Source organism: Peromyscus leucopus, chromosome 5 (assembly GCF_004664715.2).
Source record: "Peromyscus leucopus breed LL Stock chromosome 5, UCI_PerLeu_2.1, whole genome shotgun sequence".
NCBI lineage: Eukaryota > Metazoa > Chordata > Mammalia > Rodentia > Cricetidae > Peromyscus > Peromyscus leucopus.
The window spans coordinates 44,780,402-44,807,226 of NC_051067.1; the positions used below are offsets into that span (position 1 = coordinate 44,780,402).

A 26,825-nucleotide genomic window follows, 5' to 3' on the forward strand; every position below is an offset into this window, starting at 1 on the left:
GATTGTTTTATTTATGACTATTGTCTTTTGAGACAGGGGCTAGTAATGTAGTTCAGACTAACCTCAATCTCTGGGTCTTCCTCAGCCTCCTGAGTGTTAGGATTACAGATGTGCACTGCACCAACATTCCTAAAATATGTCCAGGTTTAAGTTTTCTCACTTAGGATTTATTTGCTTAGTTGAAAACCTGTGTAAACATAATCAAGGGAAATGCACGTTGCTTCACTTGTGGACTGTCCCACAGAAGAAGAGCAGGTAGTGTCTAGTGAGGCCTTGGAGCTGAGAAAGAAGCAGTGGAAGTGGAGGCCCATGGAGGTAAGGGCAAGACAGGCAGGTGCAGTTTGTACCCATGTAAAAGGCGCTGTTACTCAATTTGGTTTGTTGCCATGGGGAATATGGGCTAACATTGGATGTCTTTTCTGATTTTTAGAAAAAGCCAAAAATTGTGTCCTTTTTTTTTTTTCTTGATTTCTCCATGTAGCCCTGGAACTCGATCTGTAAACCAGGCTGGCCTCGAACTCAGAGATCCAACTTCCTTTGCTTCCTGAGTACTGAGATTAAAGGCATACGCCACTACCACCCAGCTAGAGATTGTGTCTTGTGGGCTATCTTTTTTATTTTATTTTTTAAAAATTGTTGCCAACTAAATAAAATTATTTCACAATGTTCTAAAGGCCAAACAAAATACTCCTGAAGGTAGAATGGGGCCAGTAATTCAACAGGTTTTTGTTGACCATAGTATAACATACTAGTTAATTCTTACTGTCTCCATCAAGGGGTCATACAGATCTAATTGGAACAATGCTGCACACTTTCTGGAGGGGAATGGTTTTAGCACACTCTCACACCCCATGTAGCACTGAATGTCTGTTCTTGTTGCAGGGTATGGCCAGACAGGGCCCTTGTCTCAGAGAGCAGGTTACGATGCTATCGCCTCTGCTATGTCTGGTCTGATGCACATTACAGGGCCCGAGGTAGGTATTCTTAGAATATTCTTATTTATTTCTCTTATATATGCCAGAAATAAATTATTCTTTGTAAAGTTAAACTTGAATGAATTTTGGAAAGAAACAGCAGAAAGTGAATGATTTATTAAAATACAGCTTAAGTGTGGTTATTATAAAGGAACTGAAGCTTAAATATCAACTTGATTTCATGGAAAATAGCAAGCTTTTTTATTAATATCAGGTGGTGACCCCCTTTTTCATATCTTTTTATATTATTCAAGCATAATCACCTATGTGTGACTTTGGGAATTTTCTTCCATGAAAGAGAATGGCTGACTATAGATAACTGTTTCTGCCAGAGTGCCTGCACTTAGTAAATATACCTAGGAGATACCTTTTTTTTCCCCTGTAGAATATTTTAAGTAGTCATGTATTTGAAAATTTGTTACTCAAAGTGACAGAAATAGTTGTGTATGACTTGCCATATTATTACAGTCTGAATTATTTGATACTATAGTCCCTCCCAATTGATAGTGTGTTGCGGGGTTTCTAAAAGAACATAGGTGTCCAAATGTGTTTAATTAGATCAGAGCAAAGACTTTCGGAGGAAAATGACATGAGCGCAAAACAAAAGCATAGCATGAAAGCCTAGTAGATAAAAACTAAAAGGTATCCATTTCCAAACAAACAGGCTTGGTAAGCTTAAAACTCCTTTTACAAAACATATTTCTCCCCTGAGTTATTTTCTTTAGTTAACGCTAGGCAGATCGCTGTACTGCTAGGGTAAACTGAGGCAGAGTGACCTCTTTTAAAATGTTATATTTAATTCAAAGGAGCTATGAGATTTTAATGTCTTAAGATACAAAGCCCTTTGTACTTCCGCCTTCTAATGTTTCATTTTTAGTCACAGAAAAAAAAATGTATGTAGCCCTTTCTTAAAATAAGGCGGGGATTGATTTTCTTTTTGTTCATTGAGAGAACACAGCATGGACATATCTCTCTTTGATCCCTAGGCTCTCATTTGGTAAAGATATCATTATTGTTAGTGCTTTTATTTAAAGGTACTGAACTCAGTTGGGATTATGTGAAAACATTCGGGACCTATCAATTCTTACCCAAGTGTTAAAATGAATGAAAAACTACTAAGGTGAAGGACTTCTGTGGTTCCATTGGAGAACTGTACTCCATTCTGATAGGATAGCCACATAGTGTATGCTCAGCCTTACGATTTTTAAACTTTATTTTCTAGTTATCTTAAAAAGCAACACATTTCATTTTCATTTTCAGACATACTTTATTTTAGTTTATTTTCCTTACCTGCTCTTCTCCCTCATACCCACTTTACCACAGTTACCATATATATATATATATACACATACATATATACATATATAAACATGTATATTTAATGTAATTTTAGAATATTTAAATAAAAATATTCTTTATGGCTTTTTCAAACATTCTTATTCCTACTTTCAGTCCCCTCTCCTTTTGTATTGGCCATCTTTCCATTTCCCTAACTAATACCCCATGTGCCCCACGTTCCCTTCCGTATCTGTACCATTCTGCTGTTCCCTCCTCTAATGCCTTCTTTACCATGGTACCTTTTGCCTTTCCTGGTTTCTGTGGTTACTTCAGGTTGTATACTCACATCTGACGATTTTGGAGCTAGGAATCATATATAAGAGAAAACATGTGGCATTTGTCTTTCTTATGTGTGTTCCTCTGTTAATGTAATATTTTTCCTAGTTCCATCCACTTACTTACAAATTTCATGATTTAATTTTTCCTTACAGCTGAATATAGTTCACAGTGTGTGTGTACCACCTTTCATTACACATTCATCAGTTGAAGGACATTTGGACTGTTGCCCCTAGCTATTGTGATTATAGCAGTGATGAACATGGCTGAAGAAGAACATTACTTCTGTTGAGTCCTTTGAGCATATGCCAAGGAGTAGTATAGTATGGTAGATTTGTTTTTAGCTTTTTGAGGATTCTTTGTATTAATTTCCAGAGTAGCTCTGCCGGTTTGCAATTCTACCAACAGTGAGTGAGTCTTCCCCTTCCTCCACACCTTAGCATTTCCTGCTGATTTTCTTGATCTTTGTGTTCTGACTGTGGTAAGATGAAATCTCAAATTTGTTTTGATTTGCATTTCTTTACTTGCTAAGGATGCTGAACACCTTTTGAGATACTTCTTAGCCACTTATAGTCTTCTTTGGAGAACTTTGCATTCAGATTTGAATGGGTCTTTTTTTTCTTTTTTGAGTTCTTTATAATAGTCTGAATATTAATCTTCTGTCCGAGATAGTTGGCAAAGACTCTTTCATACTCTGTGGGCTTCCTCTTCACTTAATTGTTTCCTCAATTCTGAAGAAAGTTTTTAGTTTTATTAGACCCTACATGTCAACTGTTGTTCATAATTTCTTCGCAAATGAAGTACTGCTCAGAAAATTCAAAAGAACATTTTAGGAATTAAAATATAATTGTATCTTTTTTCCCTATTCACTTGACTCTCTTGAACTTCTCCCAAGTACCTGACCTATAACGCCTCCCATCCCCTTACTACTTCTCAAATTCATGTTCTTTTTTTCTTTATTTTTATAAATATACATTTGTTTTATATATAATATATGTATTTCATAAAATACATAAACATAACCTTTGGAATCTGTTAAGTGTTGCTTATATGGATTTGATTTAAGGGCTTACCATTTGGTATTGGATAGCTAATTAGGAGGTTCATCACTGAGGAAGACTAACTCTTCCTCTTTCAGCCATCATGAGTTGACTGTAGTTTTTTTTGTGTAGGGATGTGGATTTGTGAAATTTCCCCCTTTTCTGTTAGCATGCTTATTGGTGTTGCCATTTTTCTGGTCTGGTTTAGGTAGCCATATTTTTGCAGTATCATGGGTGTATCTTGTTGCACAAAATCTAGTAGGTCTTATAATAAAAAAACTGGAGCCATATGTTAGGGTAAATGTTGAAAGATCAGAGAAACAAAGGAATAAACCATTGCCACTTCTCACCTTGCCAACTCCACGTATCCTCTGACTGAATGTCTCTGAGTCATTGGCCGAAAAGAGTCCAACTGAAAAGGCTCCTCTGCTGAAAAGCTTTAATTCCTGTCTCCTCATGCCTTGTATACTTTTCTCTGCCCAACCTTATTACTTCTGTCCTAGTGCTGGGATTAAAAGCGTGTGTGCTTCCCAATACTGATAGCAGAGGCATGAGATCTCAAGTGCTGGGATTAAAGGCATGTGATTCCCAAGTACTGGGATTAAGGTGTGTGCCAGCACTGTCTGGCTCTGTTTCTCTCTTAGACTGAATCAATCTCATGTAGTCCAGGGTGGCTTTGAACTCACAGAGATCCAGGTGGATCTCTGCCTCCCAAGTGCTAGGATTAAAGGTTTGTGCCACCGCTGCCTAGCCTCTATGTTTAATCTAGTGGCTTGTTCTGTCCTCTGATCTTCAGGCACATTTTATTTGGGTACACTATATTTCATCACAGTATCTATTCTGTCATTTCTAAGAGTTATAATCTCATAACAGATTTCCTGGTCTCGGACTCTTACAAAACTACCATCCTCTCTTGTGCAATGTTCTATGGGCATCAGGTACAGGGATTATGTTACAAATGTATTCATTAGGGCTGGGTACCCCATGATTTGTTGTTCTCTACATTTTAATCAGTTGTGCTTTTCTGCAATGATCTCACCTGCTGCAGAGAGAAGCTTCTTTGATGGAGGATTTAATAAATTTATTTGTGGGTATAAGAATATGTATTTATAAATCAGTTAAGAAGTATACTGGTCTAGTAAAGTGATGATTGTTATGTTCTCCTCTAAGATCCATGACCTCACTAAGTATGGGCAGTTGTCTAGGTTCCAGTACCAAGCATGATTTCTTTTACTTTGAGTCTTAAGTATAATTAGAGACCTGTTGGTTACTGTCTAAATATGAATACCAATTTTGAACCATTAGAAGTATCTTACTATGCTGGTAATTTTGGTTCATAGGTATCCTGGCTGGGTAGGACTTTTGGTTGGTTCTTTCCCTTGGCAGCTTGCATATCACCTTCTAGTACTATGGAAGCTAGTCCCTAGGGAGAAGGTAGTCAGAACTCAGCTTGAATCTTCTGAGTCTTGTGTTTGAAGTACATGGTATCTTTAGCAACAAGGACTTACTTTCAACCTGTGGGAGGCAATAGTCATTACCTATGTGGGCTTTTTAAAAAATTTATATGTCTTGTCAGTCTTTTGACTCTGATATGGGAATACTCCATTTTAACTCTTTTTATACATGTATATAAATTTTCTACAATAGTAGGTTTCTGTCTTTTCCAAAAGTCTTTAGTGATTTATCCTTTCCTGTACTCCCTCTTCTACTCTGCCCTCCTCTCCACCACCTCAATTTAATCCTTACTTTTTCAATATTCCTCTTTAGCCCTTTATACAAGTGTGTTCTATCTCCCCTCATTTAAAAGCCCCTCCCCATGTCCCTATTTCCTTACCATTGTGGGTATTCCCAATTAAACACATGTATCTGAAGATTTAATGCTAACATCCATTGATAAGAAAAAAACAAGTAATATTTTTCTTTCTGGATCTGGGTTACTTTACTTTAATGATTGTTTCCAGCTCCATCTATTTACCTATGAATTTAATAATTTTATTTTTCTTATGTCTGAATAATATTCCATTGTATATATAAATATACATAACACATTTTTCATTATCCATTTATCTGTTGATGGACATCTATGCTATTCGTATTTCATGACAGTTGTGAATAGAGCATCAGTGAACATGAATGGGCAGGTATCTTTAGGGTAGGATATGGAGTCCTTTTGGCATATAATAAAGAGTGGAACATCTGGATGGTAGATTCATGTTTAGCTCTTTTTAGGAACCTGCACACTGATTTTATAATGGATGCATAAGTTGGCATTGATGCCAACACTGAATAAGCTTTTCCTCCACTCATCCACAGTTACATTTGTCATCATTTTATTTTATTTTTTTAACTTAGACATTCTGACTGGGGGAAGATGAAATCTTAAAGTAGTTTCAATTTGCATTTCTCTGATGGCTAAGGATGTTGAACATTTTAAGAAGCATTTCTCAGCTATTTGTATTTCATCTTTTGAGAACTCTCTGTTTAAGTCTATGCCCCATTTTAAACTGGTTTGTTTATTTTCTTGTTTTTTTTATTTTTGAGTTTTTTATATATTCTAGATACTAGATACTAACATTCCATCGGATGTATATCTAGTCTTTTTTTTTTTTTGCATTTTGTGAATTGCCTCTTCATTGAGTGATGGTGTACTTTTGTGGTGATATTTTATTTGTATGTTAATAAAGTTTGCCTGGAGATCAGAGGAAATAGCAAGCCCTTAACGCAAGTTAGGCAGGGGTAGCACACACCCTTAATCCAATCACATGGCAGGCAGCGTCTCTGTGTGTTCTAGGACACACTAAGGAACAGCCAAGCATAGTGATGCACACTTTTAATCCAAGTACCAACCATAGAGACATGGAGGTCTGTACAGACAGGCAGTGACAAGGAAGTGAGGCAGCTGGGCTAAGAGCCAATGAGAGGGCAGAGCAGCAAGGCAATAAAGGCACGGGTAGACAGGAAGTAAGTTACCCTTTTGATAGCTGCAGAGCTGGAGAGGTAAGCTTGGTGGCTATTACTATTTCCTTGATCTCTAAGGCTTTCACCCCTATTTTGTCTCTGTGTTTCTTATTTAATAAGACTGTTTAGAAATTTGGCTACATTTGTGAATGTGAATGATTCATTTTTCCCCCTGCTTCCTTAATTCTGTCCCATGCATTCATTGCAGCCATGAGGCATAGAATTAAGGTTTGGTTGTCATATGAACATTGTCTTTGTATATCAGAGTATTGGCCTTCTCCAAGAAGCTGATCCTGGGAAATTTCCACACCTCTAGTTTTACATTGGTTTTCTATTGTCTTAACCTCCTCTTTACACCAGGTTTGCCACTGTAATTGTACTCTAGACTCCAGGACAGTTGTTACCAATTCTTTCCGGTCCTGAGGAATAATCCTATTACAAGATGACCATGAGTTTAACATCTGCTTTATGAATAGAGAATGCATGTCATATGATACTGTAGTTTCCTTAAATCTCCTTAAATCTAACATTTCCACTGGAGTCTAACTAGCCTGTACATGCCCTTGAGCAGGTAGTTCCTATATGGCTATCAGATAAATTAAGTTTGATTGTTTGAAAACAGGCTGTCTCTCTGTAACCATATAATTCAATCTTGAAATAATTTCACCTTTAAATTTTCCTGTCTGGGTTTGAATTTCTCTATAATTCATTTTAACAGGTTTTTCTTTGTTTTTTCTTTTTCTTTCTTGACAAGTTTTATTTATTTATTTTTTCCTTTTATTTCCTTTTATTTTATTTTACAATACCATTTAGTTCTACATAACAGCCACCGATTCCCTTGTTCTCCCCTTCCTGCCCCCCTCCCCTTCCCCCCAGCCTACCCCCATCCCCCCCTCCTCCAGGGCAAAGCCTCCCCGGAGGACTGAGATCGACCTGGTAGACTCAGTCCAGGCAGGTCCAGTCCCCTCCTCCCAGATTGAGCCAAGCGTCACTGCATAAGTCCCAGTTTTCAAACATGTAACTCATGCAATGAGCACAGGACCTGGTACCACTGCCTAGATGCCTCCCAAACAGATCAAGCCAATCAACTGTCTCACCTATTCAGAGGGCCTGATCCAGTTGGGGACCCCTCAGCCTTTGGTTCATAGTTCATGTGTTTCCATTCGTTTGGCTCTTTGTCCTTGTGCTTTATCCAACCTTGGTTTCAACAATTCTCGCTCATATAAACCCTCCTCTTTCTCACTAATTAGACTCCTGGCGCTCCACCCCGGGGCCTAGCCGTGGATGTCTGCATCTAGATTCCTCAGTCCTTGGGTGGGGTTTCTGGCACAACTATTAGGGTGTTTGGCCATCCCATCACCAGAGTACGTCAGTCCCGGCTGTCTCTCGGCCATTGCCAGCAGTCTTTTGTGGGGGTATCTTTGTGGATTTCTGTGGGCCTCTTTAGCACTTTGTTTCTTCCTTTTCTCATGTGGTCTTCATTTACCATGGTCTCCTATTCCTTGTTCTCCCTCTCTGTTCTTGATCCAGCTGGGATCTCCTGCTTTCTTTCCCTCAACCCTTGCCCTTCATTGCTCCCACTCATGTCCAGGTTGTTCATGTAGATCTCAGCCATTTCTCCGTCATTGGGCGATCCTCGTGTCTTTCTTGGGGTCCTGTTTTCCAGGTAGCCTCACTGGTGATATGAGTAGCAGTCCAGTCATCCTTGTTCCACATCTAGTATCCTCCTATGAGTGAGTACATACCATATTTGTCTTTCTGAGTCTGGGTTACCTCACTCAGGATGATTTTTTCTAGATCCATCCATTTGCCTGCAAACTTCATGATGTCATTGTTTTTCTCTGCTGAGTAGTATTCCATTGTGTATATGTGCCACATTTTATTTATCCATTCTTCAGTTGAAGGGCATCTAGGTTGTTTCCAGGTTTTGGCTATTACAAACAATGCTGATATGAACATAGCTGAGCAAATGCTCTTGTGGTATGATTGAGCATTTCTTGGGTATATGCCCAAGAGTGGTATAGCTGGATCTTGGGGGAGATTGATTCCCAATTTTCTAAGAAAGTACCATATTGATTTCCAAAGTGGTTGTACAAGCTTGCATTCCCACCAGCAGTGGAGGAGAGTTCCTCGAGTTCCACATCCTCTCCAGCATAAAGTGTCTTCAGTGTTTTTCATCTTAGCCATTCTGACAGGCGTAAGGTGGTATCTCAGAGTTGTTTTGATTTGCATTTCCCTGATGATTAGGGATGTTGAGAAATTCCTTAAATGTCTTTCAGCCATTTGAGTTTCCTCTGTTGAGAATTCTCTGTTTAGTTCTATAGCCCATTTCTTAATTGGACTGTTGGTCGTTTTGATGTCTAATTTCTTGAGTTCCTTATATACTCTGGATATCAGTCAGATGTGGGGTTGAAGATCTTTTCCCATTCTGTAGGCTGTCGCTTTGCCTTGTTGACCGTATCCTTTGCTCTACAAAAGCTTCTCAGTTTCAAGAGGTCCCATTGATTGATTGTTTCTCTCAGTGTCTGTCCTACTGGTGTTATATTTAGGAAGTGATCTCCTATGCCAATGCGTTCAAGACTACTTCCTACTTTCTCTTCTAGCAGGTTCAGAGTAGCAGGATTTATGTTGAGGTCCTTGATCCACTTGGACTTAAGTTTTGTGCACGGTGACAGATATGGATCTGTTTGCAGCCTTCTACACATTGATATCCAGTTATGCCAGCACCATTTGTTGAAGATGCTTTCTTTTTTCCATTGTACACTTTTGGCTTCTTTGTCAAAAATTACATGTTCATAGGTGTGTGGGTTAATGTCAGGGTCTTCAATTGGATTCCATTGGTCCACATGTAGGTTTTTATGCCAATACCAAGCTGTTTTTATTACTGTAGCTCTATAGTAGAGCATGAAGTCAGGGATCGTGATGCCTCCAGAGGTTTAACAGGTTTTTCTAAAGCATTTATCTTGGCACTTAAATTGACCAACCTTTTTAATACTAAAATAAGGATAATTAAACAAATAATATTCATAATTGATGTTGCATACATCTCATTAACATTAATTATCCTCTCATTTAATTGTTCCATTTTCAGACTGCCTAATGTGTTATCAAACAAAGACTAGTTTTCTTCCATTGTAAAAATATTTCCCATTTTTAAATGTGGAAAAAATTTTCTCTTTTACTAGTTTCTTCCTTTAAGATATCTGATATCTTACTTGACTTACCAAGTCTGCATAGAACAGTAGAAGTCTAAGGGAATTTCAAAGCAGCTACCTAGTGTGGTGGCAGTCTGAAATGGGAATCCAGAGATAGATAGATAGATAGATAGATAGATAGATAGATAGATAGATAGAGAACCTATTAGCCACCAGGGGAAAAACAAGCCAAAGAAATTCCAGCCACGTTTTCTGGCCTGAGCTGTACTGGGCCTGAGCCAGGGGCTCTGTATCCCCACAAGCAGTCTGGCCACTTGCAGCTCCAGCCAAACTGGGGCACGCAAGGCCACAGCCAAGTGGCTTTTTTATGAATTCCTGCCCCACAGTTGGATGCCAAATGTAGCCGAATTTCTAAATGGTCTTATTAAATAAGAAACACAGAGACAAAATAGGGGTGAAAGCCTTAGAGATCAGGGAAATAGTGATAGCCACCAAGCTTACCTCTCCAGCTCTGCAGCTATCAAAAGGGTAACTTACTTCCTGTCTACCCGTGCCTTTATTGCCTTGCTGCTCTGCCCTCTCATTGACTCTCTTAGCCCAGCTGCCTCACTTCCTTGTCACTGCCTGTGTGTACAGACCTCCAGGTCTTTATGGTTTGTACTTGGATTAAAGGTGTGTATCACCACGCTTGGCTGTTCCTTAGTGTGTCCTAGAACACACAGAGACCCTGCCTGCCATGTGATTGGATTAAGGGTGTGTGCTACCCCTGCCTAACTTGCGTTAAGGGCTTGCTATTTCCTCTGATCTCCAGGCAAATTTTATTAACATACAAATAAAATATCACCACACACTTTGCTGTACAGAAACTTATTTTTCTGGGGTCCATTTATGAATTTGTGGATCTCGAAGCCTGTGCTATTGGGGTCCTATTTAGGAAGTCATTTCCTGTGCCAATGAGTTCAGGCCCATTCCCTACTTTCTCCTCTCCCAGGTTCAGGGTATCAGATCTTATATTGAGATCCTTGATTTATTTGGAGTTGAGGTTTGTGTGGGGTGATAGATATGGATTTATTTTCATTCTTTTACATATAGCTATTCTGTTTGCCTAACATCATTTTTTGTAGATGATGAGTTTTCTTCAGTATGTATTATTGGGTTCTTTTACAAAAATCTGGTGACTATACAGGAATGTGGGTTCATATGTCTGTCTTAAGTTCTGTTCCTGTCATAATTGTGCCTGTTCTATGCTATGCTTAGAGCCATGCTATGGCTCTAAAGTATGATTTGAAATCCAGTGAGGTAATGCCTCCTGCATCATTCTTTTTGTTTGGAATTGCTTTGATTACCCTGAGTCCTCAGTATTTCTATGTGAAACTCAAGATTCTTTTTTTCAGTTTTGATAAAGAACTGCATTGGAATTTTGATGGGAGTAGATTCCTTTTGGCAGTATGGCCATTATCACTGTATTAATACTGCCAATCCATGAGTACAGGAGATCTTTCCATTTTCTGGGATCTTCTTCAATTTCTTTTTTCAGTGTCTTGAACTTTTCATCAAACAAGTCTTTTACTTCCTGGGTTATTTCTATTCCAATATATTTTTGAATTGATTATGAATGGTGTAGTTTCCTTTATTTCTTTCTCTCTGTGTTTGTCATTTGTATATCATAAGGCACTGTTTTTTGTGTATTAGTTTTAATCCTGCTAGTATGCCGAATACATTAGCTTTAGGGTTTTTCACATATATAATTATATTATCTGCAAATAAAGGTACATTGATTTCTTCCTTTTCTACTTATATCTCCTTTACTGCTTTTCATTTGTCTTAGTTCTCTAGTTAAGTAATATGCTGAACAAGAGTGGGGAGAGTGGATATCCTTTCCTTGTTCCTGATTTTTGTTTTTTGGTTTTTTGAGACAGGGTTTCTCAGTGTAGTCTTAGCTGTCTTGGAACTCACTCTGTAGACCAGGCTAGCCTCAAACTCACAGAGATCCTCCTGCCTCTGCCTCTTGAGTGCTGGGATTAAAGGCTTGCACCACTACTGCCCAGCTTTGTTCCTGACTTTTTAAGAAATACTTTGAGTTTTTCTCCATTTAGGATGATGTTGGTATGGGCTTCCTGTGTTGTTTTGAGATATGTCTCCTCTGTTTTTTCCAGGACTTTTTATTATGAATCAGTGGTGGATTTTGCCAAAGTTTTTTTCTAAATGAAATGAGATGATCTTGTGATTTTTTCCATTTACTTGATTTATGTGGTAGATTATGTTTATTGATTTATGTATGTTGAACTTTCTCTTCATCTCTGGGGTGAAGTCTACTTAATCATTGTAGATAATCTTTTCTTATGTTCTTTAATTTGGTTTTTAAATATTTTATTGAGAATTTTTGCTTCTATGTTCATTAGTGATTTCAATCTATAATTTTTTTCAATTGAGCCTTTGTCTTATTTTAATATTATGGTAATTCTGACTTCATTAAAGGATTTGGAAATATTCCCTCATTTTCTATTTTATTGAATACTTTTATAAGTTTTGGTATTAGTTCCTTAAAGTTATATAGAATTTTTCAGTGGGCTCATCTGCCTCTGGGCTTTGTTTAGTTAGAATATTTTTTTTTTTTTTTGGTTTTTTCAAGACAGGGTTTCTCTGTGTAGCTTTGCGCCTTTCCTGGAGCTCACTTGGTAGCCCAGGCTGGCCTAGAACTCACAAAGATCCGCCTGCCTCTGCCTCCCAAGTGCTGGGATTAAAGGCGTGTGCCACCACGCCCAGCTCATAGTTAGAATATTTTTAATTACTGCTTCTGTTTCATAAATTTATCTCTTTCTTTTAGACTTTCTAGTTTGGTGGAATATAAACATTTTAAAAGTATGTTCATATGCTTCTCTGAATTTTCTTGGAGTTTGTTAAGATGTCTTCCTTTTAATATCCAATTTTATTAATTTGCCTCCATTCTTTTGGTTAATTTGGCTAAATATTTGTCAGTCTTGTTACTGATTCCAGAGAACTAACATCTTATTTCATTGATCTTTTGTATTTTTTTTCATTTCTGGTTCATCAATTTCAGCCCTGACTGTTATTATCTCTTTCCATCTACTTTTTAAGGGTGTTGCTTGCTCTTGTTTTGCTATGGCCTTCAGATATATCACTAAGTTATTTATTTGAGATCTCACAAAGCTTTTAATGTAGAAATACAGTACTACAAACTTGCTTCTTATGACTGCTTTAATTGTGTTTTTATTTTCATTCAATTCTAGAAAAAAAAAAGCTAGTAACCTTCTTGCTTCTCCCGAGTTTGGCTCAGTATTGTGTGTTTAACTTCCATGAATTAGTGTGCTTTCTGTCTTGTCTGGTGTTCACATGGAACAGAGCATGTGATTTTGATTTTGCTTCATTTGTTGAGATTTACTTTGTGTCTTTTATTTTAATTGGAACTCTCATGGGCTGCTAAGAAAAATGTGTGTTCTTTAGTGTTTGGGTAAAATGTTCTATGTATATGTATTAGATCCATTTAAATTTTTGATGTCATTTAACTCCAGGGTCTCTTTATTTAGTCTATTTAGTCCTTTTTCAGATAACCTACCTATTGGTTAAAATTTGACCTTGAAACTACCGTCTGTCACTATTTTGGGGTTTATCTGTGGTGTTAAGTCTAGTAGTGTTTCTTTTATGAAACTTAGCTGTTATTTTTGGTGCATATATGTTTAGGATTGTTATAGTCTCTTCTTGGACTTTTTTTAGCCAATGAAAGGATAAAGTGTTTCTCTCATCTAATTTGTTTTGGTTCGAAGTCTGTTTTGTCAAATATTAGAATACTATACCTGCTTATTTCTTAGTTCATTTGCTTGTAATAACTTTTTCCACCCTTTTATCCTGTAGTGGTATATATCATTGGTCATGAGGGTTGTATCTTGAAGGCAGCAACAAGACAGATCTTATTTTCTGATTCTTGTCTGTTAGTTTATGTGTCTTCATTGGGAAATTGAACATAAAAATGAAGCTATTATTAAAAAATGTGTATTAATTTCTGTCATTTTGTTGCTGTTGTGATCTTTGATTAGATCTGTTTCAGTGTTCTGAAATTGGTTACTTGTTCCTTGTGCCTTATTGAGTGCATTTAACCTTCTCTTCAGAGTTAAGTATTTCTTGCAGTATCTTCTGTAGAGCTGGCTTAGTGGTCCTAATTTCCTTAAATATCATTTTGTTTTGAAACATTTTCCTGTCTCCTTCAATTATGACTTATATCTTTGTTGGATATAGTGGTCTAGGATGATATCTTTGGCCTTTCATAAGTCATAGAACATTGGTCCCAAGCCCTTCTTGATTTCATGGTCTCCAGTGCAAAATCTGCTGTGATTTTGATGGACCTGCTCTGTATGTGAGTTATCTTTTTTCTTGCTACTTTCAATATCCTTTCTTTGCTATGTATATTTTATGTTTTGATTATTATGTGCTATATATAGTTTCTTTCCTACTTCCCTCTCTTTGTTATTCTCTATGCCTCTTGAAACTTGATAGACATCTCCTTTCATAAATTAGGGAAGTTATTTTGTGTTGCTCTGCTGAAAGTATTTTCCATGCCTTTGGCCTGGGTCTCATCTTTTTATGCCTGTTATTCATATGTTTGGTCTTTCTATAATGTTCTAGAGGTGCACATGTCTCTCCCACCCCTGGATTTGACATTTTCTTTGACTATGTGAACAAATTCTTCTACCTTGTCTTAAAGACTTGACATTCTCTTTTCCACTTGACCCTGTCAATTGGTAAGGCTTTCCTCTGATTTTTTGTTTGAATTCTTAAAATTTTCACTTGAATTCCCCCAGAATTTCTATCTCCTTATTAAATTCTATTTTCATGTCTTCAATTGTTTTCATCATTTCATTCAACTGTTGTGTTTTTTTGGTCTTCATTATGACATTTACCCATATCCTCTTTGAGTTCTTTGATGATGTTTATAATATCTATTTTGACATCATTGCCTTGTACATTATCTAAGTCACTTTTCTTAGGGACATTACTATGGAAGAACTAATTTTTGATAGACTTATTGGTTTGTGTATTTATGTTTATATATTTGCCACAGGACCTAGACATCTGGAGTTAGGTTGTTCGTAGTATTTCTTGGTATGGAAATCTCATTTCTATATTGTTGAATGAGTGTTTAAAGTTTCCTATTACTCCAACTTGTCAGGTGGCTAGCTATTTGTATGGGGCTTAAGATTGAGTCTTTGGGCAATTCAGTTTAACTGTTAAAATGGGATATCAGAAATAGTCCTGGCTCTGCTTAAGTTAAGTGAAATTTATTAGCTCAGAAGCAAACCCTCTGTAGAGTCAGAGGATTTTTACATTCAACCTTCAGGAGCTTGGTCGAGATGCTTTGGACTTTTTCTCAGTCTACAGGTACTATTGCTATTGCTGGTGTGGGTCTAGTATCTCTCTCTGGAGATGGGGGGTGTCCTCAGGTGGTATGGATGGCTATTATTGGTAGCATAAGTTTAGTGTCTGTCTACAGAAGATGCCAAGTGTGTAAATGTGATGGATGGAGTTGGTAGGGGGTGGATGGGTAGGGTAGTGGCAGAACTTTTGGCTGTATGCCTTGGGATGAGGAGGACAAGGGTGCTTTCAGGGGTGGAGGGAGTTACCAGTGTGTGTTGGGTTTCTGTACTTGATGTGGGTATGGGGAAGGAGGAGAAGGAAAACAGGCACAGCAGAAATGTTTCTTAGGCGGGTGTAAGTGGGGGATAGAGTTGCTGGTGTGGGTCTGAAGAGAGGCAATTCTTAGGTGGAGGGAGTGTGTTGTTGGTGGCACCATTCTTGTGTCTTTGCAGAGAAGAGACCAGATATGCCTAGTGGGGATGAGTAGTTTGGCCAGGGTGGTTAGAGTTGAGTTAGGAGTGGGTGTATGGGCTCCCTGGTCAAGATGCAGGCAAGAATGTGGGGCAGGGGTGAATGGCATTGGTGGCTGCTTACATTGGGCCCCCATACCTGAAGAAGATGTGCCCAAAGTAGTGGAGGAACAATTTTTTGAAGTTTGATTAAGGTCTTAGCACTAGTTATAGTGAAATTTTAATGATTAAACTGCTTTTCAACATTAAAATATTTGTACTCATTTTTAAGGATTATATGTCTTTGGTTGTTGCTAAGGTTCATCACATGGTATTACTATTTTTAGCTTTTTGTAAATTTCTGCAGAAGTACATGTAAATATTAATCAGCTTGCTTTGTCCTTTTTAAATATAATTTTAAAATTATTTTTTAAAGTCAATATACAAAGTGATGGGTTTCATTATGATATTTTCACACATATGTGTCATTATGAATCTTTTTAAAAGGCATATGCCATTAGGATATTTGCCAGCTATTAGCATGATTATAAGGAAACTAAACCAGATTTTTTTGCCTTCTTCTCTTCCTCTTCCTTCTGCTGTTTCTGTTATAAAACAGCATTTCACCAACAGGAGAAAAATAATATTTCAATTCTTTTCTGGCAGATTAACATACATTTACATTCAAATCCAGCAATTCATTTATTACTTTTTTCTTTAAATAAAGATTTCTTATTTCATTTAACTTGGTTTATGTTGGCTTGTACGAGAAATACAGTGGTAAATATACATTTATTATAAATACATTTCTATCAGTTGATATCCTCAATAATAATATTTAGATTTATTCATGTATATGTGTCTGCTCATGTGTAGATATGAATGCTTCAAATATCATTCTTTTGTTTAGCCACAGAATGTCTGAAAAATATAAGATGGTTCAATATTTAATTTCTGTTTTTCCCATTCAACCCTCAAATCAGGATGGAGAGCCTGTTCGCCCAGGAGTGGCCATGACTGACCTTGCCACTGGCCTGTTTGCTTATGGAGCCATTATGGCTGGCCTCATACGACGTTACAGAACTGGAAAAGGACTGTTTATTGATTGTAATCTACTGTCATCTCAGGTACCAAGCCAAATATCATTTTAATTTGATATAACAATGTATTTGGGTTATACTTTTTTAGATAGAATCCTAAGGTCACATGCCATTAAAATTAAAAAAACAAACAACCCCTCATAAACTACTTTGCTTTGATATTTGCTTTCATAGAAAATCATTCAAATATGAAATCATCTAAAAATTGTGATGATTTTGTTACAATATAAACGTGTTGTTGAATTAGAATTCCCAGATCATTCAGTAGGAGAACTTCCCTTGTGAGACCACAGTACAGTTGCCTCTATTTCACTGTCTTATGAGCTCTGTAACATCCTTTGATGCCATTTCTTCATCTTTTATGTGCCATGGACTCTCGTGTAAGTCTGGCAAAATATATGGACCTTATCTTGGGATCATGGTTTTTAAGTTCACAAGATGAGGTTATTGGATTCCAAAAGAACTAAGTTATATGGAAATATTTATATAAATGTAAAAATCATCGTTGTGTTATCACAATATATGGCTTTTACTAACATATTAAAATTTATGGAAATTGACTATGCTAGGTAAGTGCTCTGCTCCTATGCTATAGTCCCAGCCCTTTTTTTGTTTTCTGTTTTGAGATGGTCTCACTAAGTTGATTGGCCTTGACCTCAAAACATAGCCCAGGGAGATTTTGAACTGGACCTCTTTCTACCTTAGCCTCTGGTGATATAATAGTGATTGCAACACCATTAAAATTTTGATGTAATGTTAAGAAGAAATGATATTTCAAGAAATATGCAATAGATAATATGATATGGAGTGAAAATGATATGAGAGGATATATAAAATTATCAGTGATCAAGTCATAGATATTGCTAATCCTCTGGTGGTTTCATTGCTTGGCTTCATAATTGTTTAGGTCAGAGGTTGATGAAAATAAAGATATCCTTTTGTACACCCATGCTATTTAACTCCTAGAACTCTGCCCATAGACTAACCTCCCTGGTTTAGACAGTTACAGCTACACTGTAGCAAGCACAGGACTGGTGAAACGGAGGGGTTAATTTACTTTTAACATGACATTTTGCCTCCTTTACTGGATCAGACCCAGATGCTGTACCATATGTGGAAGTTGATTCTGAATAGATAATTTTTCAGGGATAGGAAAAAGAAAATATCTAATTTGTGCAAGGAGACATTTTACTGTGGGAAAATTACTTTCTAGACATAGAGATCTCAGTTGGGAATTTCAGATTTAAGTGGCATACATGGGAAAATAGTAAACTTGGAACACTACATTGGAGATTTTTTTCTCTCAGGCAAAATTAAGGAGGTGTATAGAAATAAAAAAGTCGATATGGTTGATGGTAAAATGTGTATGAGTTTTTAACAGCAATGTTGAATCAGTGTCAGAATTTTAATGGTTTTGTAAAAGGACAAAAGAACTCTCTTCAAATGAGTTATTTTGCTTCTTCACAGAAAGCCATAGATGGTAGTTATGGGAAGGTACTAAAAGTCTTTTCTTTGTCTGTGTTAATAGCTGTAATGAACCTGAGGTAAGTTAAGTAACCAAATAAAACTTATATATCCAATAAATGTGGAAGACATGGAAGTTTTATAGGTGAGGGACATGTGTAATCTTACAGGGCTCTAGGCTTTGTAGGTCCTACTGTCTGTGTCTTGAAATGCTTAACATTTCTGAACAGAAGATTGTTTTCATTTCCATTTTTCACCAAGCTTCCCAAATAATGTATAGATAGTCATAATTTTGTCTGTATTAACTTCTTTACTTTATACTCAATTATGAATGAATACATTAACTTTGGAAGCAATTATCTATTATGGTATAGTAGAAGTCAAAAAATCTTCTAGCACTGAATTGGTGAGTCCTATGTGGAATATATTCTCACCTGCAAGACTGCTTCACAATGAGTAAATTTATGTCTACATACACACAGATATTTATTAAAGTCATTATTGTGTGTGTGTGTGTGTGTGTCTGTGTATGTGTGTATTCAGGCATGGTTGATTCATGTTGATTCTTGAGACTGTAAACTCCAATAGTGTAAGGAAAATGTCTTTTTGTGCTTTTCACATCATCTTTAATGCTCAGCTCAATATTTGTCAAATATCAAGTTATCATTGGTATTATACTTTGATTGAGAAATATCCTCCATAGGCTCATATGTTTGAAAATTTAGTTCCAAGCTGATGGTACTGTTTGGGAAGAGTATGGAACCCCTGGGAGGTAGTAACTTGTCAGAGGAAGTGTGTCTTTTGGGGGAAGTGGAGGTTTTATAGCCTGGCCTCATTTCCTTTTTTCTGTCTGCTTCCTTATTGCTAACACAGTGTGATGTGCTAGACTCTGCTCTTGCTACCATACCTTCCTTTCCTGCTGACACACCTCCTTTGCCATGATGGAATAATCCCTTGAAACTGTTAGCCAGAATAAACATACTTCTTCCTTTAAATAGTGTCTTCTCAGGTATTTGGTCATGGCAATGAGAAAAGCAATCAGCACAGAAAATTGGTACTGAGAAGTGGGGCTTTTATTTTTATAAATTTAATCATGTAGTTCTTAGGCTTTAGAACTGTTTAACAGGAGGAGTGTCTTAGTTTGGGTTTCTGTTGCTGTGAAGAGACACCATGATCATAAAAACTCTTACAAAGGAAGCATTTAATTGGGGTGGCTTGCTTACACTTTAGAGATTCAATACATTATCATCATGGTGTGAAACATGGCTGCTTGCAGGCAGACATGGTGCTGGAGAAGTAACTGAGAGTCCTACATCTTTCAGGCAGTGCAAATCCACGGAAACACTGGGAGGTATCCTGAGCATAAGAAATCTCCAAGTCCACCCCAACAGTGACACACTTCCTCCAACAAGGCCATACCCACTCCAACAAAGCCATACCTCCTAGTAGTGCCACTTACTATGAGATTATAGGGGCCAATTACATTCAGACTACCACAGGAATGTGGAAGATTTGGAACTTTGGGCTAGAAAATCCACAGAATGCTGTTAGAAGAGCTTAATGGGCTATTCTGGTGGGAGTTCAGAAGACCGAATGATAAGTGGTGTGCAGACAGTGGAGGCCTGGGCTAAATGAGGTTTCAGAGGGAAACAGAGACTGTCTAGAACTGGGCTCCCTATAATTACATTGGGGCAAAGAAAGTTGTCAGTATTCTGCTCATGGGGTGAGAGCTTGTGTGAGGCTGAATTAAAAAACAATAGATTAATTTCATTGGTAGAAGAAATTTCAAGGTAGCATAGCATTCAGTCTGTGACATGGCTACTTCTCACTGTTCTTATTCACATTGACAGTGAGAGCAAAAGGATGAACTACATGAAGTTTAGCAAGGAATGTTGTGTGAGAAAGTTTTAAATTGTGGACAAGGAGCAGAACATTCAGAGGACAAAGCATTTATAATTGTTCAAGAGTAACCTTACTGTCTTCAATAGGAAAAGTGCCCTGAAGGCATGACCTCACCCATCAAAGGCCCAACTTGTAAAAATGAAAATTTATTTGAAAGGAGAAAGCAGCCTGACTGAGCACACCACAGAATGGGGTTTTTGCTGGAAACAATTGCCTAGGAAAGTGATATTGCAGATTAATCATCTACAAAGGCATACCCAGGAAATTACAGCTGTGGTTCAAAACAGCCAGGCTACATCTTGGGCTGGCAGCAGAACTTGACAATGTAGTTTAACTTTTACTGATACTGCTAGCATGAAAAATGCAAGACTGAGGGATCATGGACCCTTACTCCAAAGTTCCAGGGAGCTGCTGAGCCCAGGCAGTGTGTGGCCATGTTAGAGCTTCTGTAAAGTGGCCCTGAAAGGCTATTGCATGAAGCTGGGATTTTATCAGTCTCAGTTGCAGTGGAGGCCCCAGAATATTGGAGATGCCAGAACCGTGGGACATCCATCAAGGAAAGAGCCAAACATGAATGGAGCCTGTGTAAGAGAGATAGTATGTATGTTATACATAACAGAGGAACCAGGCCAGCCAAACCCTCTGGAGAACAGAAGAATCCATCATGAGTCCAGGATGCCTGGTTTGGTGCTTTAGGATTGAGTGGTTGCCCTGAAGGGGTTTGGTCTTCCTTTGGTCCAATTTTTTTCCTTGGTATGTTTCCATTCCTCCCTTTTGCAGTGAATGTCTATTTTGTGCCATTATATGGAAGTATGTAACTTGTTTAAGTATGTAACTTGACCCATAGTTAAGAGATTGTGTTTCAAAAGAGAATTTGGACTTTAGAACAGTGCTGGGACTGTTAGTGTCTATGGCAAATTTTGAAGTTGATTTAATGTATTTTGCACTGTTGAGTTGACCATTAACATAGTATGGGCTCAGAGTCCAAATGTGGTTTGAGTACAGAATGTCCCTCCCAGATTTAGGCATTTGAATGCTTGGTTTCTGAGCTGGTGGCTCTGTTTGGGAGTTCTTATGGAACCTTTAGGAGATAGAATCCTACCAGAGGAAGTGGGTCCCTAAGGCAGACCTTGAGGTTTTATAGCCAGACCCCACTTCTTTTTCTCTGTTTCATGATTGATAAGGCAATCTGAGCTTCCAGACTCCTGCTCCTGCTCCTGATGCTTTCCCTGTAAAGAGAAGCTTCTTTGGTGAGGCATTATGGCCACACTTACTTATAGGTGTAAGGCATATAAGGTTAAGATTTAGAATGTGTAAGACAAATTGCTAAATGGTCTTATTAATAAAAAACCCAGAGCCAGGTATTCGGGTAAAAATAGAGATCAGAAAAGTAGAAAGAAGCCAGCCATGTTCTTACCACTTGGAAATCCTCAGCCAAAGAGAGCTACTTCTTGTATACCCTATATGCCTTTCTGTTCTTCATCTCACTTCCTCTCTCCACCCAGCTACATCACTTTCTGTCTTTCTGTACAGACCTCCAGACCTCTATGGTTAGTGCTGGCATTAAATGCACGTACTACCATGCCTGTCTCTGTTCTCAGTGTGGCCTTGAACTCACAGAGATCCGGATGGTTCTCTGCCTCTCTAATGCTAGGATTAAAGACATATGCTACCATTGCCTGACTTTTATGCTTAATATAGTGGCTGGCTTTTTCCTCTGATCTTCAGATAAGCTTTACTAGGGTGCACAATATATTGGGGACACAATATATCACCACAAAAATGTGCTTAGGAATTATGGTGGTCTAGCAGATTGGTGGCAGTAGATTCTTTTCTAAGATCCATGACCTCACTAAGCCCCAGGAAATGTGACTGGGCTTCTAGGAGCAGGCATGATTTCCCTTTTGTTGAGTGGGCCTTAAATCCATTTGGACAGCTGTTGGTTGTCAATGTCATGTAAGTGCCACTTACTGTACTGTCATACTTACCTTTCTATTGTGATAAAACATGATGAACAAGGCAACCTACAGAAGGAAGAGTTTATTATAGGTTTACAGTGCCAGAGGTTTAGAGTCTGTGATGGAGGAGTGAAAATAGCTGGTGACAGATGGCTGATATAGCATCTAAAAACTCATATCTTGAACCACAAACAGGAAACAGAGAATGAAGGCTAACTCAAAATGACACGAGTCTTGAAACCTCAAAGTCTGCCCCAATGACGTACTTTTTCTACCAATGCCACACCTCCTAAGCCTCCACAAAGAGCCACCAATGAGGACCTAGCATTCAAATGCCCAAGACTTAAGGTGGACTCTTTATTCATACTACCACATGCAATTTATGGTAATCTTTTCTGTGCTGGTCTTTGCTGTGGTTCATAGGTTTCACAACTGGGAAGGACTATTAATTACTTTGCTCTCTTGGCAGCTTGCACTTTATTTTCTGGCACTATGGAAGTTTGACTGCAGGAAGGAGACTTTCAGTTTAGGTACAGGTTTAATCATCTGAGTCCTGTGCCTTAAGTGTGCAGTGTCTTCTGCAACAGGTTATTAGCTTCAAGCTCTGAGAGGCAACCAAGGGCAACAGCAGTAGCCTATATTGTCTTCAGAGACACATGGACCACCCTGACCAAACACTTGAAAGGAAGTTTCTTATGGCCAGAGTACTAGGGTTTTTGTTAAGTGTATAGTTCTTGTGGGGAGCTTTGTCAGCCAAAATGGCATAACTTTATCTATATCTATATTTCTCTATATATTATATAATGTGTGTGCATGTGTGTTTTATACATACATAGACACACACTTGAAAGCATTATATTTAATTTTAGGTAAATATAAAATAATGTGATTCCTTAAGGATTTATGAAAGAATCTTAGTGTTATTTGTCCCCTTCCTTCCTTTTCCTTCTGTATTGACCTCTTTCCTCCCTCTCCAGTTGGAGCCTCCTGCAATTTTTTTTCTGTTTCTGCCTTCATATGACTGGTATCATAACAGCACTGTTATGTCTTGAATACTCTATATAGTTGTAGGTGTTCTGGTCCTCAGGCTCTTAAACTCTTCCTCCTCATCCATAATTTTGCCTGAGCCCCAGGTGTAGGGATGGCATTTTAGATAATACCAACTGGGGATGGGTACCCTGTGGTCACTTGTTCTCTACATTTTGACCAGTTGCAAATCTATGTAATAGCCTTCATGTGCTGATAAAAGAATCTTCTTTGATGATGGCTGAGAGCTACACTTATTTGTAGGTATAAGGACAAGTATTTAGAATACAGTTAGAAATCATTTTGGTTTAGGAAAATGGTAGTAGTAGGTTTTTCTCTAGGATCTATGACATCTCCAGCCATAGGAGGTTGCCTAGGTTTACAGTACCAGGCATGAATTTCTTCATATTGAGCCGGCTTTAAGTTAAATCAGTAAGAAGTGTTGCCTCAAAGAATTATATGAGATTATTTTGACTAAGGGGACTATGGATATCGAGTAGATAATCCATAAATATTTACTGTACTGGCATACATGGTTGTTTGAAGTTGAAATACAATAAAAGATGTGAAAAAACATTGCAAATTGGAAAGTATTCTATTGATGGCTGTCATTTGGCTTATTTGGTTAGTGCAATATATTTCCCAGGATTAGATATGTGCTGAGGTTGAAAAGTTACATATTAACATAATTATTTTATTATTATATCTACAACTTTTCACAATAGAGGAATATTGATTAATTTCACTTTGTCTTTCAATTTAAAAAACATATGTAGAGTCTAGATCTAAAAATAAAACCACAAAATTATTAAAATCTGCTTTATATATATGAGAAATGTTATTTTTAGATATTTTTCAAAGTAGCATGATAGGAAACCTCTTTTTAAAAGAAGTATTCCTTTTATTTATTTTTAATATAAATATTTGTTCACCCACATTTAGCACATAGCACTTGTTTTTAGTTTCAGCTGCCTGGAAAATAACTTTTTTCATACAGTGGTCAAAAACTACTACTTGTTTTGATCACATTATATAGGCTGATGAATGACATTCAATGTCAGCCACTAAAAATGTGATTTTGAACTCTCTTAAAAGTGATCGACTTTACAATAGACAAATTATGCTTGATTTGAATAGTAGCTAATTATTAACTCAGAGATGATTGCCTCAACCACAACAAAACCATTTCAGCGAGTTCACTGTGGAGACATGATGGTGCCCGGGATGTGGTTTGTAGTGGGCACCAAATATTTTGTAGTTTCAAAGCTATAAACTTTTAACCCTTGTCATAAAATTCTTTTGATTTTCTTTTAGTCTTAATATGATTTAAAGTTGTTCACTCAAGATTGTCTAATGTCAGCATCTAAATACTGTGTCCTTAGATGATATTGGTAAAGAGCAAGGAAGTGGGTGTGGATGTGGTTCCAATTACTCTTGTGCTCTTATTCTTCTGTTGTGGCTTTCAGAAATATCTTTTGTAAGTTTAATATCCTTCCTGTACGTAATTGTATCCAGGCTTCCTTAATTATTCTATAGTGAGTTAGTGTTTTAGCTCTACAGTTATTTTCACAGATAGAGCATTTTGTCACTTTTGATGCTAGTCTTTCTCTGTATTTGAATGTTGTTCATATTACATGTACATAAACATGTTAGGATTTATGAAAGTTTAACTTGTTCCAGTACAGTTTTGTCAGTAAACTTTCAGAATCCCAAACAAGTATACTCATCTGAAATTCATCATTTTGTTCTGTTATATACACTTGTGTTTGTAATATTCATTTCACTTTAAAAAGGTTAATTTTATTCAAGTATATATAAAATCCACTTTAAATGTCAACTTAATAAGTTTTAATAAATTTATAAAGTTATAAATCCACCATTATAAATAAAGATTTGAAGTGAATATTCATTCATTGACCTCTGGTTTTAGGTGAGGCCAGAGCAGATCTGCTTGAGTCAGGGAGGGATCTATAGATGGGCAGATTCCAAAGAATTCAGGGCTGATTTTAATGTCTTTTACCCTAGGATTGTGAAATTTGTTGTTTTTTTTCTATAAAATATTAAAAGATATATTGTGTAATTGCATTGCTATAAAGATGAATGTGGTTAATTATTTTGTTTGCTATTATTACATTATTATTTTTGTTTTATAATTTTAAAGAAAGAAATTAAAATTAAATATTTTTATGCCTCTAAAGTACTGTGACTATCAGACACTATGTCTGTTGAACCAATTAAAGTGGTTCTGGAAGAAGCATGGTAAGAAAGGTCTGCAAATGTACCAGATAAGTGAGGAGAAAGGAAACTTGTGCATTCAGGAAGGAGCTGGAGCTAAAAACTAAGATCATGCTGAAGTGCAGATAGGGAATTGACAGGTGCAGGATCATATAATCTATGGTGAAGGAAGTTGAAACAGTACAGTAGGGGAAGAAAAAGTAGGGACATCAGAAAGTTCAAAAGTTCAGAAACAGTGATTTGGAATTTTAATATCTCTTTTAAGAGGCCCATTGCATTCTTGCTTTAAAGACCCCATCAATCCTTGCCTATCTGTTGTCGGTTTTTGTAATTAAATTAGGTTTATTTTAAAACATTTCATATCTATGTACTGTATTTACATAATTTACCCCTACTTCCCCTCCTTCTAACCCCTTCCATATCTTCAACCTCCATTTCCTCTCAAATTCATGGCCTCTTTTTCTTTAATTATTATTGTTACACACACACACACACACACACACACACACACACACACACACACACATTCACACACAACCTGCTGAGTCCATTTAGTGTTGCTCATGTGTGTGTGTTTTAAGCACTGACTACATGATATTGGGTAAACAATTAGAGGGCTCATCACTGGGGGAAGATTAATTCTCCTTTAATTGACTATAGTTCATCTTTCACACATTCACGTTGGCAAGTCATTCACGTTGGCAAGTTGGTGGTGTCATTACTGAGGTTTTTGTTTAAGCAAGCATATTATTGAGACTTCAAGAACACAGCTTCCTGGTTATATATAGAGGACACTATTTGGCAGCAGACTTCATGGTCCTCTGGCTCTTAAATGTTTTCTGCCTTTCTCTGAGTTTTAGGTGTGGGAGTTGTGCTATAGATGTTATCAGTTGAGGCAACCCACAGTCAGTTGTTCTTTGTATTTTGACCAGTTACTTTCTGTAATTGTCTCCTTCAGTTGGAAAATAAAAGCTTCTTTGATGAGGGTTGATAGCTACACTTCTCTGTGGATATAAGGATAAGTATTTTGAGTGCAGTTAGGAATTACACCTTTTAGGAAAGTGGCAGTGGTAGGTTCTCTTTTAAGTTCTATGTCCCCAGTAGCCGTGGGCAGTTGGGTAGATTTTTAGGACCAGGCATAATTACCTTTCTGTATAGTGGACCTTAAGTTCAATTAGAGAGCTGTTGTTTACCACCAAGATATAAGTGCCCCTCTTGTACCTTTAGAGATTAATTGCCATGCTGATCATTGTGGTTCATAGGCATCACAGCTAGGTGTGACTACTGACACTTGGCAGCTTGTATTACCTTCCAGTACTATTAAAGCTAGTTCTCAGGAAAAAGCCATTTGAGTAAGATCCAGCTCAATTCTTTCAAGTCCTGTGTCTTGAGTTCATGGTGTCTTCAGCAATAGGGACTGACTTTCAATTTGTAGGAGTTAACCAAGGGCAACAATAATATTCTGTATTGTTCTTGTAGTCTTTTGGGCTCCTCTGACCAACAACTCAAAGAGATTTCTCATGCTTGCTGCTGGGATTTTTCTTATATAGTCAATGACTCTTGGGGGATCATTAAACTAT

General features: G+C 37.3%; 1 protein-coding gene across 4 annotated transcripts in view; it reads left to right on the top strand.

The window, feature by feature from the left end:
* Positions 1–26,825, top strand: part of Sugct (succinyl-CoA:glutarate-CoA transferase) — a 737,591-nt gene that overhangs the window by 92,043 nt on the left and 618,723 nt on the right. For all 4 annotated transcript variants that reach the window (XM_037205923.1, XM_037205925.1, XM_028860083.2 and 1 more), the window contains exons 7-8: positions 883–974; positions 16,544–16,687. In XM_037205923.1, the coding sequence (XP_037061818.1) occupies positions 883–974; positions 16,544–16,687 (236 nt within the window). The remainder of the gene's footprint in view (positions 1–882; positions 975–16,543; positions 16,688–26,825) is intronic.